Source organism: Ictalurus punctatus, chromosome 17 (genome assembly GCF_001660625.3).
Source record: "Ictalurus punctatus breed USDA103 chromosome 17, Coco_2.0, whole genome shotgun sequence".
NCBI classification, from domain to species: Eukaryota; Metazoa; Chordata; class Actinopteri; order Siluriformes; family Ictaluridae; genus Ictalurus; species Ictalurus punctatus.
In genome coordinates, this window is record NC_030432.2 from 21,461,117 (window position 1) to 21,476,674 (window position 15,558).

At 43.3% G+C, this 15,558-nt stretch overlaps 1 protein-coding gene across 10 annotated transcripts in view; it reads right to left on the bottom strand.

The window, feature by feature from the left end:
- The window catches only part of robo2 (roundabout, axon guidance receptor, homolog 2 (Drosophila)), a 238,006-nt gene extending 226,320 nt beyond the window's left edge, over nt 1–11,686 (bottom strand). For 5 of the 10 annotated variants that reach the window (XM_053687172.1, XM_053687179.1, XM_053687174.1 and 2 more), the window contains exon 1: nt 10,704–11,686. In XM_053687172.1, the coding sequence (XP_053543147.1) occupies nt 10,704–10,758 (55 nt within the window). In that variant the 5' untranslated portion in view covers nt 10,759–11,686. The remainder of the gene's footprint in view (nt 1–10,703) is intronic. The other 5 variants (XM_053687175.1, XM_053687173.1, XM_053687176.1 and 2 more) reach the window with 2 other exon arrangements.
- Between the last annotated feature and the right edge of the window lie 3,872 nt (nt 11,687–15,558).

Consider the following 15,558-nt stretch of genomic DNA (forward strand, 5'->3'; position numbering starts at 1 on the left):
CTGTTGCTTTATTAAGTACGCATATATAATTCGAAAAAGCCTCGTTTTCATTTACATTTTAAGTTTCAATACAAAAATGCGCACATATATCAGCAATCACGTGATGAAGCTCGATTACGATATCTTGTTATTTTTTGGGCCTCTTTTTCTGTTGCCGTAAAACTGATCAAACACGCCTCAAATCCGCATTCGATCGGTCAGAAATTCATCTGAACCATGGCCGATTCTGTGTAGACGGCTGTAACGAGCTTGAAACGCTGGTCGATACCAAAGCGCAACCTGTGAACTTTCTGAACTAACCATGGACTTTGGCTTGGGGAAACTACACACTGATTTCTGACGTTGTTTGCTAAAGAAAAACATGCGGCTGGGTCGCTGTACAGAAGATATCCCACTTCCATCATCTTTTCATTTTCTACCATTTACTCGAACACTACACCCAGCTCCGTTCGGCGTAGCGCTAGTTAACACGGCGGCAGCTGCTAAAGCGTTTAAGCTAATGCATGCATTCTTGATGCTAGCATGCATCCACTCTCATTCAATACAAGCGATCAATACTGAAATGTGTGATATTGATGTAGGTTATCATCTGCCCCAACTCTTAATGCACTAATGGAATGGAAATGAGAATGCAATCAATTATTCGAGCCTTAACTCCTGCTATGAACTAGTTTAAACCCTGGACTACTTTTACAGCCCGAAATCATCAATCACGCTCGAGGTGAAAGAGTGCAGTGTTAGGACGGACGCTTTACGCTTGCACGACGTGTTCAGAGCAGCGTCATAAATTTGGCGTTTACAATGTGATTTTAAAGACATGCCTGAGAAATGTTTGCTTTTTCCAGTGTAAACGGAAGCAGTATTTGATCAGATATTAGCATTGGACTTTGAGCATATTAGCAGGATTAATTATTGCTAACATTTAAGCTGCGATCTGAGCTTAAATCGCAGAGAAATGTAAAGTTACAGCGTCAATGAAACACACGGGAAGCCCGTTAGACGTCCTGCAAGAAAGAGCATCGTCGTCAGTGACTTTTAGGATTTTGCGCCACTTTTGAGTAAAGAAATGAAATAAGACAGGATAACTTCAGCTAACTAGCTAGCTGCACGTCAATGCTTTTATGAACCATGCTAATCAACTGGGCGTGTGTTTACTTCCATCTTCCAAAAACATGCCAGTAGGTGCACTGGCTATGCTAAATTCTCTCTGGGTGTGAATGAGTGTGTGAATATGTGTATGTGTGTGTGTGTGTGTGTGTGTGTGTGTATGGTGCCATGTGATGGTCTGGAATCCCATCAAGGCTGCTCAGCTGAATAAAAAAAACAAACAAACAAACAAAAAAAAAACCTCTGGTTTTAATGGGAATTGTATTGGTTTTAATGGGAACTCTAATGGTCCCTGTGGGTCTCTACTGGTCATTTGTTGCTTTCTATTGGTGGCATGTTATCTATAGTGTATACCACTAAGGACCAGTGATGGCAATGGTTTTAATGGTTAGCTGATGTTTTGTAATGGTATTTGTAGTGAAAACCATTAGAATTTCTGTGATGGTTTTTTTTTTTTTTGTCCCCGTCTTGGGTTAAAATAAAGCCCTTAGTGAAGATGAATGAATGAATGAATGAATGCAATGCTAAACAACTCCTTCCAGTGCGTGTAATCAATTGCGAAACTGTGTTATCGGGGTCTTGAGTGATTTCAGCTACACTACAGAGGACCTTCGGCTTCCCTCGGATTTGTAGTACTTCTATCGTGACCTAAATGATGCAAAATAGAAAAAAAATACAACACGGGCAGTTTTGTGTACACACTCTAAATGAACCTGATGCGAACTTTGCTGTGTGTACTCTATCCTGTTTGTGTTATGGTGAGTCACTCAACCTTGACACAGATCCTCCCTATCTCAGGGCTGCTCAGATAGAGCAAACCGGAGGGCAAACTGAGGCAGGGACCGGAGCGAAGCGTGTATAATTCACTGCCTCCATGAACCCAAGCTGGTAGCATGCCACATGTAGAGGGAGATAAGGCCAGTGTGCTATCTCGCCAACGCTATCTAAGGCCAGAGAAATGGGCCTTTAAATCGATCCCCCGCTAGTTTCTTTTGTATCATTACCTCGGGTTGAGAGTCTGGCTCGGTTCAGCCGAGGACAGTGTGTGAAACAATTCAGCAGTCTGAGCACCAGGGGCAAGGTTGTATGTTCGGTCTAGTCATTTTTTATTCAGAGTTGCCCGGAGGACAAGTAGGTTCAACAAACGTAAAAAAAAACCCCAAACAAACAACACCACCACCCTTATAGACTTCTGCTTTTTATAACTATAACTTCTCCCACATTCACACTAGCAAGCGACTTCTCTTTCTACGTGCACAGCAAGCAACGGCATGACGGCCAACATTTGAATTGTCTTTATTTTGCTCTCGATTCGATGCAAAGTAGCTACGATGCGGGAAAACGACAAATCCGAACGATTGGCTCCACGACAAGAGTCAAGAGACTAGAAACTAGAACTAATCACGGTGATGTAATATTCATCGCCAACGTAGCGACAGCACATGCAACTGATTCCAAATCAGGAACGTGCAGTTTTGTTGAAACGCTGATGAAACCGAGCAGCGCAAAGCAGTCATATAGCTCTCATAAGCCTGTCAGGATAACTACGTTTAGTTGGACGATATATTGTCCCAGAATTAATTGCAATAAACGATATTATTGTCATTTTAAGACCATTTTACGCCACTGATAGAAGGATAATATAATAGCGTAAGAACGCAGATACACTCTTTTCAAAGAGCGATGAGCTTTTAATTCTTAAGAATATTAGACAATATTCAGATATCCTTTAAATTTAGTCAGTATTTCGTCATGTCATATTTAGTAAGGTTGGTCAATTTTACTCGGACAAAAATGGCGTCGAATGTTAAGGCCTGTTCAGACCAGGAACGTTCACGCTAACTATTTACGATAACCGCAGTTATGTCGTCTGCTGCTTTAAATGCTGGAGCTCTTTAAAGCAGGATGGATTCTGATCGGCTGTCAGCGTTTTTATCGTCCGTCAGCTGGAAGAAATCGCTCTGACCGTGATGCTCACACTGTGAAACAATCCGTTACAGTTGTGGTGTGGCCTCTGCTGTTCTTTTATATTGAGAACGATTTTTAGAACGACATCCTTATCGTTAACGTTATCGTTATCGCTACCGTCCGTGGCGTGAACGAGCCTTTAGTCAACGGTATTGTAGTTGATGAGAAAATGCAAAAATGAAACAAAATATTCACACATTTGATATATTATTACATGTGCTGACGTTCACAATCTGTCTAAACGAACATAGATGTAAAAGCACGACGGGTAATATCGAGGTCAGGTAAAGTGATCGACGTCACGTCCGTAGATCGTACTATATCGTGACAGGCCTAAGAACAACACACATTCGCCTCAGGATTAGACATTAAAAAAATAGAAAAGGAATTCAATTCGATTTTATCTGTATAGCGCGTTTAACGACGGACATTATATCAAAGCGGCTTTACGGAAACATATAAACACAGGATAGAGATTTTAAGTGTGTGGATTTATCCCTATTGGGCGAGCCGGTGGAGACGGTGGTGAGGGAAAAACTCCCTAAGATGATACGAGGAAGAAACCTTGAGAGGAACCGGACTCAGAAGGGAACCCGTCCTCATCTGGGTAACGCCGGATAGTGTGAGAGTAAAAGAAAGGTCATTATGGTGTTTATATGAAGTCTGTTTGTTGAACTAGTCCACTGTTCACTAAAGGAGACCTGAGTGTAAAACCGCATGTGGTAATCGCAGTCCCAAGGACATCGCAGCAACCGTAGTCCCAGCAACCACAGCGAGAACGTCCATGTGGAATTGAGGTCCAGAACCATTTCATGGTACTTCAAGCGGTACCGTCCTCAGCAATGTCCAGGTTGTAGCCTCCAGTTGATGAGAGGAAGGCACTAGCCAGACTCGAATAATATCTTTTCCATGTAATGAGTGGACAGAAAGCCAACCGAAATATACACTAGTTTTCCCGACACATCCAGAACTGACGTTTCAGCTCCCATGGTTGGGGTAAAGCGGTTATCTGACGCAAAAATATGCCTAAACATGATTGACTGAAATCACCTGCTTCGAAAAAAAAAAAAAAAAAAAAAAAAAAAAAAAACAGATTACCAGAGAAGCTAGTGTATCTGTTATTAAGAAGCGAATCATTAAAAGTAAACACGTGTATTAAAAGCCTATTTAAATAAAGCAAATCCTAACATGTTTGAATGAGTGTAACGTGTGTGCATTTCGCATGCATACCCACAGCTCACTCCTCAGCTCTTCCCAAGTGTTTGTACAGGTGTGTGTAGTCACTGAGGGTATGAACACTGTGGTATTAACGTTGTCAGTGGGGGCAGGACAACATGTCCTATTATACGTATTCTCTCTCAGGTGGAGGCTTCAGTGGCCTTACATTCCTCCCCTATACACGTAATCAAACACAGCGAACACCAGCTCCAGACCTCACACACACACACACACACGCACATAAACACGGCGACAGATTAAAGACAGACAACCGAGCCGTCTAATTTAGAAATCATTTTTAAGCTTACATTTCTATTCTATAGGACGCCTTATTCAGTACCAACGTATAAGGTTCTAGTGTCAGTGAGAAATGGTTTCGTTGTCGGTCGTCACAGAAACACACCACAAGACAAACCGCACATGTATACACGTACAGAACTTTAATCGTGCTTTTACTGACACCTATTCGTCCGTTCGCAGAGTCCGAATCAGAGCGAAATCGATACTTTGCGTTTCTTCGATTCGCTCTCTGCAGGTGAGTCGATTCGGAGTCGAATCACTCTCACACTACAGTACACTCGAACCGAGCTGGAGTTCACTTGGACGTGGAACTCTTTGCATTTTTTTTTTTTGGTCATATTTTATATAACAGCTGCCAACTTTCTAAGACTAAAGTATTGGCACCCTCGCCTTTGTTTGGGTCACTCAGCGACTGTAAACTCGCTGTTTAATAGAGAATTCGCCTAGGAAATAGTAGATAAGCGTGTGCAAAGAAAATCTCATTCCTGGTTGGAGTCACGGAACAAGGCGGGAACACACCCTTTATGGCACATCACTCCATGGCAGGACACCACAAACATTCACACCTTTCACCTTTCTTTTCCTTTTATGGCATGTGGCAGACGCCTTTATCCAGACCGACTTACATTTATCTCATTTATTCAACTGAGGGTTAAAGGCCTTGCTCAGGAGACCAGCAGTGCTAGCTTAGCAGTGCGTCAAGGTCTTAACCACTAAGCTACCACTGTCCACATAAGGGCTGCCCAACTAAAGAACACCTAAAGGTGATTTAGTAGGAGGAAGCCAGAAAACTCATTAGAACCACACACAGACATGACGAGAACTTGTAAACCAGAGACCTGGTGAGGTTGTAAAAAACCAAATTCTAGTGTTCTACCAATCGTGTTCACCATCATAGCAACTCACAGCACTCACAGTGTGATGGGAGAAGGATACTCGAACCTGGTACGGATAGCTCTGAATTTGGTGTAATAACCATATCCTACCGAACCAAACTATCCAGTGGAAAAGACTTATTAGTGCAGAGTTTGCCAACAGTAACAGAAAACAGAATTCAAAAACGGTTCGTTTATTTATTTATGTTTGTCACAGAGCACACAGTGGCTAATGAGAGGGCTACTAAGAGCGCAAACTTTTCATAAACAATCCATTATTTAACAGATAATGACTGTAATAATAGCTGACAGCTACAGATCCAGTTCGTCTATCCTCGATCGGCGCCTCGGCTTCTGTAACGAGGCATTAGCGTCTCCTGTAAGAAATGTCACTGATTTACTTGACTGCGAAAGCTAAAGCAGTTGAAAACGGATCGCTCTCGCACACGCTCGTCTTGCGTCTTTCTCTCTGGACGGGCCTATCGCGGCTCTGGGAGCTACGTGTGACATTTTCGTCCAGTGCAGAAAGGATTGCACCTGGGGGCATTGCTGAGCTCGGCCATAAATTTAAGCAACGATAGTTACCTTTAAATGTCACTCAAATCCACAGCTGCATTAACCGCCATCGAGCATGCGCCAACCGAGCGACTCCGTCATCTCCTGAAATAACCGTGATAAAACCGCCTTAACCACGCGTGCGTTCTTGCGAAGCGTTTTTGCGGCGTGACGTTAGCCGTTATCCGTTATGAGAGGTTTTTTTTTTTCTTTTCCACCTTCCGGCCAAAAGAACTATGTTTCGGATGGCGCTGCTTAGCCTCTGGAAATAAAATAAGCGGTTTAATGAGACGGAAAGAGCACGGCCCTGCTGGGGACTTCACTCCCTCTCAGACTCAACGAACAATAAGAGCTGAGAGATAAGAGTCAGTGAGGAGCACACACTGACCTTACACTTTAACCATCATTATCCACCTTCCTCTCTTCTCTCGTACTGTCTCTTTGTGTTCAACCAGCTCTCATGTTCTTTCGCGTCCTCTTGGAGAGCACGGTTTAGCGTTTTAATCAGACTGCTAAACAGTTCTGACACACACACACACACATATCCGTCCATAGTTAGACTCCAGTGTGGTTGCCTGAAGGATTCAGAAGAGTGCCCGTCATTATCACAAGCCTGTCCTCTCCAAAAACGAGCCACAATTACAGCAGCGACGCTCGGCACCTCGGCCAACGTTCAGACGCAGAACGATCCGGCTGGGGCGAGGCTTGATGTGGCTCTTACGCTGTGACCTCGGCACAAACCCACACTTTAATTGCGGCTTGCACTCATTTACACGAAGCTTGCTCATTTAATCGCTAATGTCAAATGCTTGGTGTGTCTTCTCAGCGAGCTTGATCTCTGCTGCGGCTCACACACAAGAAGTTCTGACTTTCTGTAGACAAAACTCTAGTTTGGCTCGTGTGGGTGTGGCCTAGAAAATGAAGCAACACCTTCGGACCAATCGGAATCCAGAATTCAACAGCGCTGTGGTGTATATGTCTGAGTCATACAGTAATGCTCATTTTTCTTGAAGCTGATGTGCTGTTTACTCAAACAACCACACACACACACACACACACACACACACACACACACACACACACACACACACACACATTCTCCTCCTCCACACAAACCCAGTGGGGTGGATTCAGGTTTCTCCTGAGTGAGCTGAACTGAAGCCTCAGGCACCAGAGAAGCGGCATGTTGCTCTGAGATCATCTCACCGGGGTATACAAGCCTGCCGGTGTCCTTCAGCTCATCTTCTCCGGAGGAGGAGGAGATGGAGACAAAGCGTCAGCTTACAAACCGGAGACGGATACACGGTCGAAATCAGAGGCGTAAACTATAAACTACAGGACGAAATCATACCGCGACATACGGTAGCGCTGTAAGGACTGGCATTTCAATAAAGTTTTATTTTAAATGACAATAAATGGTTCGAGCAAACTTTAAAAGCTGCTTCACTGCAAAAAAAAAAAAAAAAAAAAAAAAAAATCCATCTTGGCAAGTTTATCTAATCTTAATAATTATGAGATTACTATAAATCAAAATACTAGCTTAAACACGTCTAAAAATAGGTTCATACGTTTGGTTCATTGTACTCTCGTAATAGCAAATTCGACATAAATTCGACTACATTCAAGAGATTGTTACTCGCTAAGACATCGTTTTGGTTAGCTAATGCAGGGGTCCCCAAACTTTTCCAAATGGCATTAACATTTCACCGAGGCCCCCCTTTTGCAAGATGTCTTTAAAACACATTAAAAACACATGAATATGAATATATTCATATGACTTCTGAATATATCCCCCCCTTTTTTTTTTTATTAATAATTGGATATTACATCATTACATTACATTAGGAATTGATTATGTGTGTGTGTGGTTGTCTGAGAGTGAGAATTTATTTTTCACACCAAATTGTCGAGGCCCCCCGGGCGCCCCCTGGTGGTCCCCAAGGGGTCCGCGGCCCCCACTTTGAAAACCACTGAGCTAATGGGTAGCTCACTAATTGGTAGCTGTTTGTTTTAAGTCACTGGTAGCAACTTCTTGAGTTAACGAACCTACAGGCAAAGATGCTGAGAAGAAACGAGCAGTTCGGTGTTGATGTTCAAAGTTTCAAAGGAGTCTAGTGATGATACGGATGATATCTCGGAAAAAAGTGGCCTGTGATCTTTATCGTGAAATCGTCATATCGCTCACTCCTTATCATGCGCCAAACCCGTTTCACACGTTTTCCCGAGCTTTCTTTTTTTCTTTCCGCACTCTGTCGCCCCCCCTCCAGAACCCCGACACCAGCTTTTCGCCCTGAATCTCTAATTCTTCCTTTCTTCTCCATGTCTCCCACCCCCACTGATTTTCCACTGCTCCATCCAGCGGCATTAATCACTCCGGTCCTGAACACAGTGACGGGCCGCGACCATTCAGGCCCAGAGCGGCTTTGTTCCGAACGCCACACTGCTCTCAATGCATCTCCATGGCCTTTTTGTTTCCTGGAGAGGAGCTCTCAGAACAGTCTGCTCCTCCCTCTCTCGCTCTCTCTCGCTCTCTATTTCTCTCTCTCTCTCTCTCTCTCTCAGTGCCCGAAGATTAGCCCTCAAAATGCCCTGGCACAGGGGTGCAAGGTGATTCATGCACTCACCCTCTTACTCATGCCTTCAGAGAACCTAGCAACCAGTGGATGGGAGGAATTACAGAGAGGGAGAGAGAAAGAGAGAGACAGAGGGAGGTAGAGAGAGAGAGAGAGAGAGAGAGAGGGTGTGTCCAAGCTGAAAACTAATGAAACGTTAAAAATAAAAACACACGAACTGCATTCATTCCATCATTCATCTTCAGTATCCCGGCCAGGGTTAAAGTGGATCCGGAGCCTATCCCGGGAACAGTGGGCGTGAGCCAGGAATACATCACACACACACACACACACACACACACACGCTTATTAACACCTAAGAGCAATTTAGAGTCACCAAGCCACCTACTAGCATGTTTTGAGAGTCTGGAGGAAACCGGAGAACCCAGAGGAAACCCACACGGACACAGAGAGAACATGTGAAACTCCGCACACACACGGAACCGGCTCAGGATCGAACCGCGGACCTAAGTCTAAACCCCGCACATTTCAAGTTCTCCGCACTAATACCGACGTATAAATAAGAGCAGAAACACAGTACGAAGAGAGAATCTCACGGAGCGAGACGGGGAAGATTCACGTCCGTCGTTAAAGCCTATGGTCCAGGAGTACGCTGCTGTACGAGCACGAGGGTGAATATTATCATCACGGCAATCTTATTATCATCTACAGTATTAGATATTTTATTACACCAGCTTTGTGCTCTTGAAACAAACTCGTCCAGTGTGTTTAAAAAGACATGCGCATACACAGTCTGCAACGCTGCAGCTCGCTTCGTTCGTACGCGAATGAAAATCAATTCGTGCGCGACGATTCTTATTAACTCACGCGTGCGTGTCTGATCGTTGCAGAATCAAGCTAAAAACGTTTGGTGCTCAGTGAGAACATCATTATTCTTTTGTTTTTTTTGTTTTGTTTTTCCCCCCCGTATGGATTCGCCGCCCAGGTTTGGACGTCACAGTTTGTAAAAACAAGCAACAATGTCATGTTTGATTAATGTTTGGATTAAACATACGCTGTACACTGTACCCCCGTATAAAGTGCATACAGTACAAGATGCGCTTCCTGTCAGTTCAGTGCCAGTTTTCTCATCATGTGATGTGACATCTCGGAACAAAACGGGAAAGTGTGTGGATGAAACAGGAGGGCGGTGGGATGAGAAACAGCGGCAGGACGCATCCGAGACGCTCGACACGTTGGGAAGGAGTTCATTGTTTCCGTTTCAGAGCAACACCCTTTTTTTTTTTTTTTTTTTTTCTGCCATCACACAGAAATTTGGACATGTTCATACACCAGCGTGCTCGTTTCTGGACATGTTCGAGATATAACACATAAACCAACTTTCATTACTCTAGACCTGTTTTTTTCTTTTTCTTTCTTTCTTTCTTTCTTTCTTTCTTTTCTTCTCTTGGGTTTGAGAGGACAAATGGACAGTCTGTTGATTTAGCAGGTGCGTGTGTGTCTGCAGTTCTGTCATTTCCATCGTTTTTAAGAAATCTCGTGTGTAACGGAACTTATTTGAAAGATCTCAGACAAAAACAAGGCACTGGGATCATGTAGTGTTGCATATGTGCTGCACCTCTATCATTCATTCATTCATTCATTCATTCAAGGGAGGGGAATAATTAGACATTTAAGGACCACACAGCACTTGTGAGGGTACATGGGGAGCAAAAATACACCTGACAATCCAAAAAACAAAAAACAAAAGATCTCCTCTCCATCCAGTCAGCTTAGATCTTTATCAGTCCATACAGACATTTAAGAAAGAAAGAAAAAAACATCAACAACAAACTTATTATATATATATATATATATATATATATATATATATATATATATATATATATATATATATATATATATGCGTAAATACTGCGCTCCAACACCATACCAAGTTTATTCCCACTAATGAGCAATTAACCCATGCAACCCATGGGTGTGTTTCATGTCCAACCCAGCACAGTGCTCATTTCAGACACTCGTTTACACACACTCGTTATCACACACCAAACACTCGTTTACAATTTATTCATGAGGTTTAGGGAAAGATTGAATATTAACTTACCCCCAGCCTGTGAGTGAAATAATCCGCAGAGGAAGAGCCACGCTAGCGGACCCATTCTGGCATAGTACACATCCAAGCACCACTTTAATTCTCTCTGTTTGTCTGTGTGTGTGTGTGTGTGTGTGTGTGTGTGTGTGTGTGTGTGTCCGTCAAGAACACACTTTATGTCCTTTGCTTAGGGACTGAGGAAAGCCGGTGGAGACGGACACGCATGCACCGAGCTCATACTGCCTTTCCCGGGAACGGAGAACGAGAATCCGTGGACGCACGCGCTGCACGCGGCGTACTCCTTGAAACTCCGCGCGTGTCTCTGTGTGTGTGTGTGTGTGTGCGTGCGTTAAATCGCAACGTTACGCACGCGCGTACTGTACACACTCAGACTCAGACACACATATCCGTGAATTTTCAAGAGATTTCCAAGAAACCCGCGCGCATTCGCGGAAGATCCTGATCCGGAAACTCTGGAGCCGAGCTTTAATGATTTGTTTGTTTATTTATTGATTCATTCATTCATGTTGATAAATAATTTTGTCTCCGGTCCTTTTCCGGTTCTAGGACTGACCCGAGAACAGTGTGTGAACTACAAGGTTACGCGTCTAGAAGCTAGAAGAAAGTGATGCTGTCCGTTTCCGGGACTTCGCAAATCAGCCGCGCGCCTTCAAAGCAAAACATTTTGTAAAAAAAAAAAAATAAATAAATAAAAATAAAAATAAAAATGAAATAAAATAATAATTAAAAAAATCTGTAATATGTAAACTCCAAATCTGTAATGGCATTCAAAAGAAGAAAATAAGAGAGAAACATCTCGTCCATGTGCCAGATGAGTCCAAGCCAAAGTCCAGCAGCAGTAATGTACTGTAGTGTAATGTAATGTGTGTAGTGTATAAGAGCGCTGAGACAGAGCGAGAGAGAGAGAGAGAGGTGTGTGTGTGTGTGTGTGTGTGTGTGTGTGAGAGAGAGAGAGAGAGAGAGAGAGTACACTGCTGTCTGAGCGCACTTCAGCACTCAACTGGCATGCAAGCTCGTGAAGGGATGAGGTGGAGGAGGGGGTGAAGGAGTGTGGAGCGCGTGGAGAGGACCGGTGGAGGAGGAGGAGGTGAAGGATTGTGGAGCGTGTGGAGAGGACCGGTGGAGGAGGAGGAGGAGGTGGTGGTGAAGGAGTGTGGAGCGTGTGGAGAGGACTGGTGGAGGAGGAGGTGGTGTGGAGCGTGTGGAGAGGACTGGTGGAGGAGGAGGTGGTGTGGAGTATGTGGAGAGGACTGGTGGAGGAGGAGGTGGTGTGGAGTGTGTGGAGAGGACTGGTGGAGGAGGAGGTGGTGTGGAGTATGTGGAGAGGACTGGTGGAGGAGGAGGTGGTGTGGAGTATGTGGAGAGGACTGGTGGAGGAGGAGGTGGTGTGGAGCGTGTGGAGAGGACTGGTGGAGGAGGAGGTGGTGTGGAGTGCGTGGAGAGGACTGGTGGAGGAGGAGGTGGTGTGGAGTATGTGGAGATGACTGGTGGAGGAGGAGGTGGTGTGGAGTGCGTGGAGATGACTGGTGGAGGAGGAGGTGGTGTGGAGCGTGTGGAGAGGACTGGTGGAGGAGGAGGTGGTGTGGAGTATGTGGAGAGGACTGGTGGAGGAGGAGGTGGTGTGGAGTATGTGGAGGGGACTGGTGGAGGAGGAGGTGGTGTGGAGTGCGTGGAGATGACTGGTGGAGGAGGAGGTGGTGTGGAGCGTGTGGAGATGACTGGTGGAGGAGGAGGTGGTGTGGAGTATGTGGAGAGGACTGGTGGAGCAGGAGGTGGTGTGGAGTATGTGGAGGGGACTGGTGGAGGAGGAGGTGGTGTGGAGCGTGTGGAGAGGACTGGTGGAGGAGGAGGTGGTGTGGAGTATGTGGAGATGACTGGTGGAGGAGGAGATGGTGTGGAGTATGTGGAGAGGACTGGTGGAGCAGGAGGATGGAGCAGAGGGAGATGAAGGAGCACACGGGGGTTTCGGGTGTCTAAGTGCTGCGGTTTCTGTGGCGCATCAAGTTTACGCACCTGAGGACGCGGAACACTGGGATTTGGAATCCAGCTGAGGCGCAGAACTGCTTCATGGCGTGTGCTCAGGAGTTCGTTTGATTGCTCGTTAAGTGTCAATTACAGATAAATAAATATGCATTAATTAATAAATAAGCAACTATTAAAAAAAGAAGAAGAAATAAAAATGTCACAAAAGGCATTATGCTTATAAATCCTGTAGCTGGATCTATCTATCTATCTCTCTGTCTATCTATCTATCTACAGTATCTCTCTATCTCTCTGTCTATCTATCTATCTACAGTATCTATCTATCTCTCTGTCTATCTATCTACAGTATCTATCTATCTCTCTGTCTATCTATCTACAGTATCTCTCTATCTCTCTGTCTATCTATCTACAGTATCTCTCTATCTCTCTGTCTATCTATCTACAGTATCTCTCTATCTCTCTGCCTATCTATCTACAGTATCTCTCTATCTCTCTGTCTATCTATCTATCTACAGTATCTCTCTATCTCTCTGTCTATCTATCTATCTACAGTATCTCTGTCTGTCTGTCTATCTATCTACAGTATCTCTCTATCTCTCTGTCTATCTATCTACAGTATCTCTCTATCTCTCTGTCTATCTATGTATCTACAGTATCTCTGTCTGTCTGTCTATCTATCTACAGTATCTCTCTATCTCGCTGTCTATCTATGTACAGTATCTCTCTATCTCTCTGTCTATCTATCTATCTACCTACAGTATCTCTCTATCTCTCTGCCTATCTATCTACAGTATCTCTCTATCTCTCTGTCTATCTATGTACAGTATCTATCTCTCTGTCTGTCTATCTATCTATCTACAGTATCTCTCTCTCTGTCTGTCTATCTATCTACAGTATCTCTCTATCTCTCTGTCTATCTATCTATCTACAGTATCTCTCTATCTCTCTGTCTATCTATCTATCTATAGTATCTCTCTATCTCTCTGTCTATCTATCTATCTACAGTATCTATCTATCTCTCTGTCTATCTCTCTGTCTATCTATCTCTCCATCTATCTATCTCTCTCTATCTCTCTGTCTATTTATCTATCTATAGTATTTATGTATCTATGTATCTCTCTCTCTCTATCTATCTATCTATTTATCTATCTATCTATCTCTCTATCTATCTATCTATCTATCTATCTATCTATCTATCTATTACCAGTGTAATTCTTTTTATTTATTTATTGTTTTTTAAATTATATTAAATGCATAAAACCAGAGGAAAAGATATCAAGATATCTGGTGAGATCTCAGAAAAAAAGATTATGATGACATATATTGTGATAATTGATATTAAACCGTCAAATTGTTCAACCCCAGCAGCATGTAACTGTGGCTGTATTATTATTATTATTATTATTATTATTATTATTATTATTAGTAGTAGTAGTAGTAGTGTTGTTGTTTGCTGTACTGACATGTCCTTTGCCAATATGTTCAGCAATTATACTCTCATTTAATAGACTTGTTGATATTGAATTCTATTTGTACTTATTTATTTTATTTAAATTTTTATTTATTTATTGTGACATGCACCACCTCACCAAGCTGAAAAACCTGCTCGAAATGTTTCCACCGCTGTCTCCCCTGTTCCAGTATCACCTCAGCCCACCACTCCCATCCAGGCCTTGTGCATTTAGCAATTTCCCTTCATTAAATTGTGAAAAGCTGCTGAGAAATGACTCCATCATTACTCATGTGGGCAGAAACGGCCTGCAGTGTTAGTGCGCAAAAACACACCGAGATGACTTCCAGGACAATATTACGAGACACAATACAGTACAGTACAGTACAGTGCAGGTGGAGTTCGAGCTGTTAGTGAGAAGAAGAAAAAACACAAAACAAAACAGATTTATCCTCACTGCCCCTGAATAACGGAGGAAACCGTGATGTTCAAGGTTACATTCTTTATATCGTGAATGACAAGAAGTCATAGTGTAAACTGAGAGGCTGATGTAAAGCTGATGGATGGGAAGAGCACACACACACACACACACACACACACACACACACACACAGAGAGAGAGTGAGAGAGTGAGAGAGAGAGAGAGAGAGATCACGTTTCTCTACAGCGAGTGTATTGAGTGTATTGAGTAGTGAGACATTAGCGCCCCCCAATGGTTCATCTGAGAAGTTATACAAGCAGAGGTTCAGGGTGGTGTCTCCATAAACACTTAAGACCACCAAGGAGCATGATAAAGGAAAAAAAAAGTAATAACTGAGCGTTTAGTGTACATTATCAGGGATATTTGGGGGGGTTTAAGCTTCCTAAAGGGGTTCTAACAGTCATAGGGGATATACATAGAACATTTATGGGTTCCTCAAGCAGGATAAAATGAAATTACCTTTAGGGTTGTAAATTTTAATATTATTATTATTATTATTATTATTATTATTATTATTATTATTATAAAAAGAAAAAATGCACATTTAGGAAAGAAATGTGGAAACGACTGTTTACAGCTGCTATGTTAATAAAAATAAACAGATTAAACGTGTGCTGCTATATACAATATATTACATTTATGGATTTGGCAGGCGCCCTTATCCAGAGCGACTTCCATAAATCTCTCTTATACAACTGAGAGTTAAGGGCCTTGCTCAAGGACCCAACAGTGGTAGCATGGCAGTGCTGGGGCTTGAACTCCCGACCTTCTGATCAGTAACCCAGAGCCCTTGGGTTAGCCTGATCAGTAACTCACTGCCCCCAGAAATATCATTTCCCTCTTTATAATAATCAATGATATGGTGAATTTTCTTTGTAAGGAAACATTTACGGAAGGAGTCTCCCCCGTCAGCACTTTGCAACAGTCAGTAC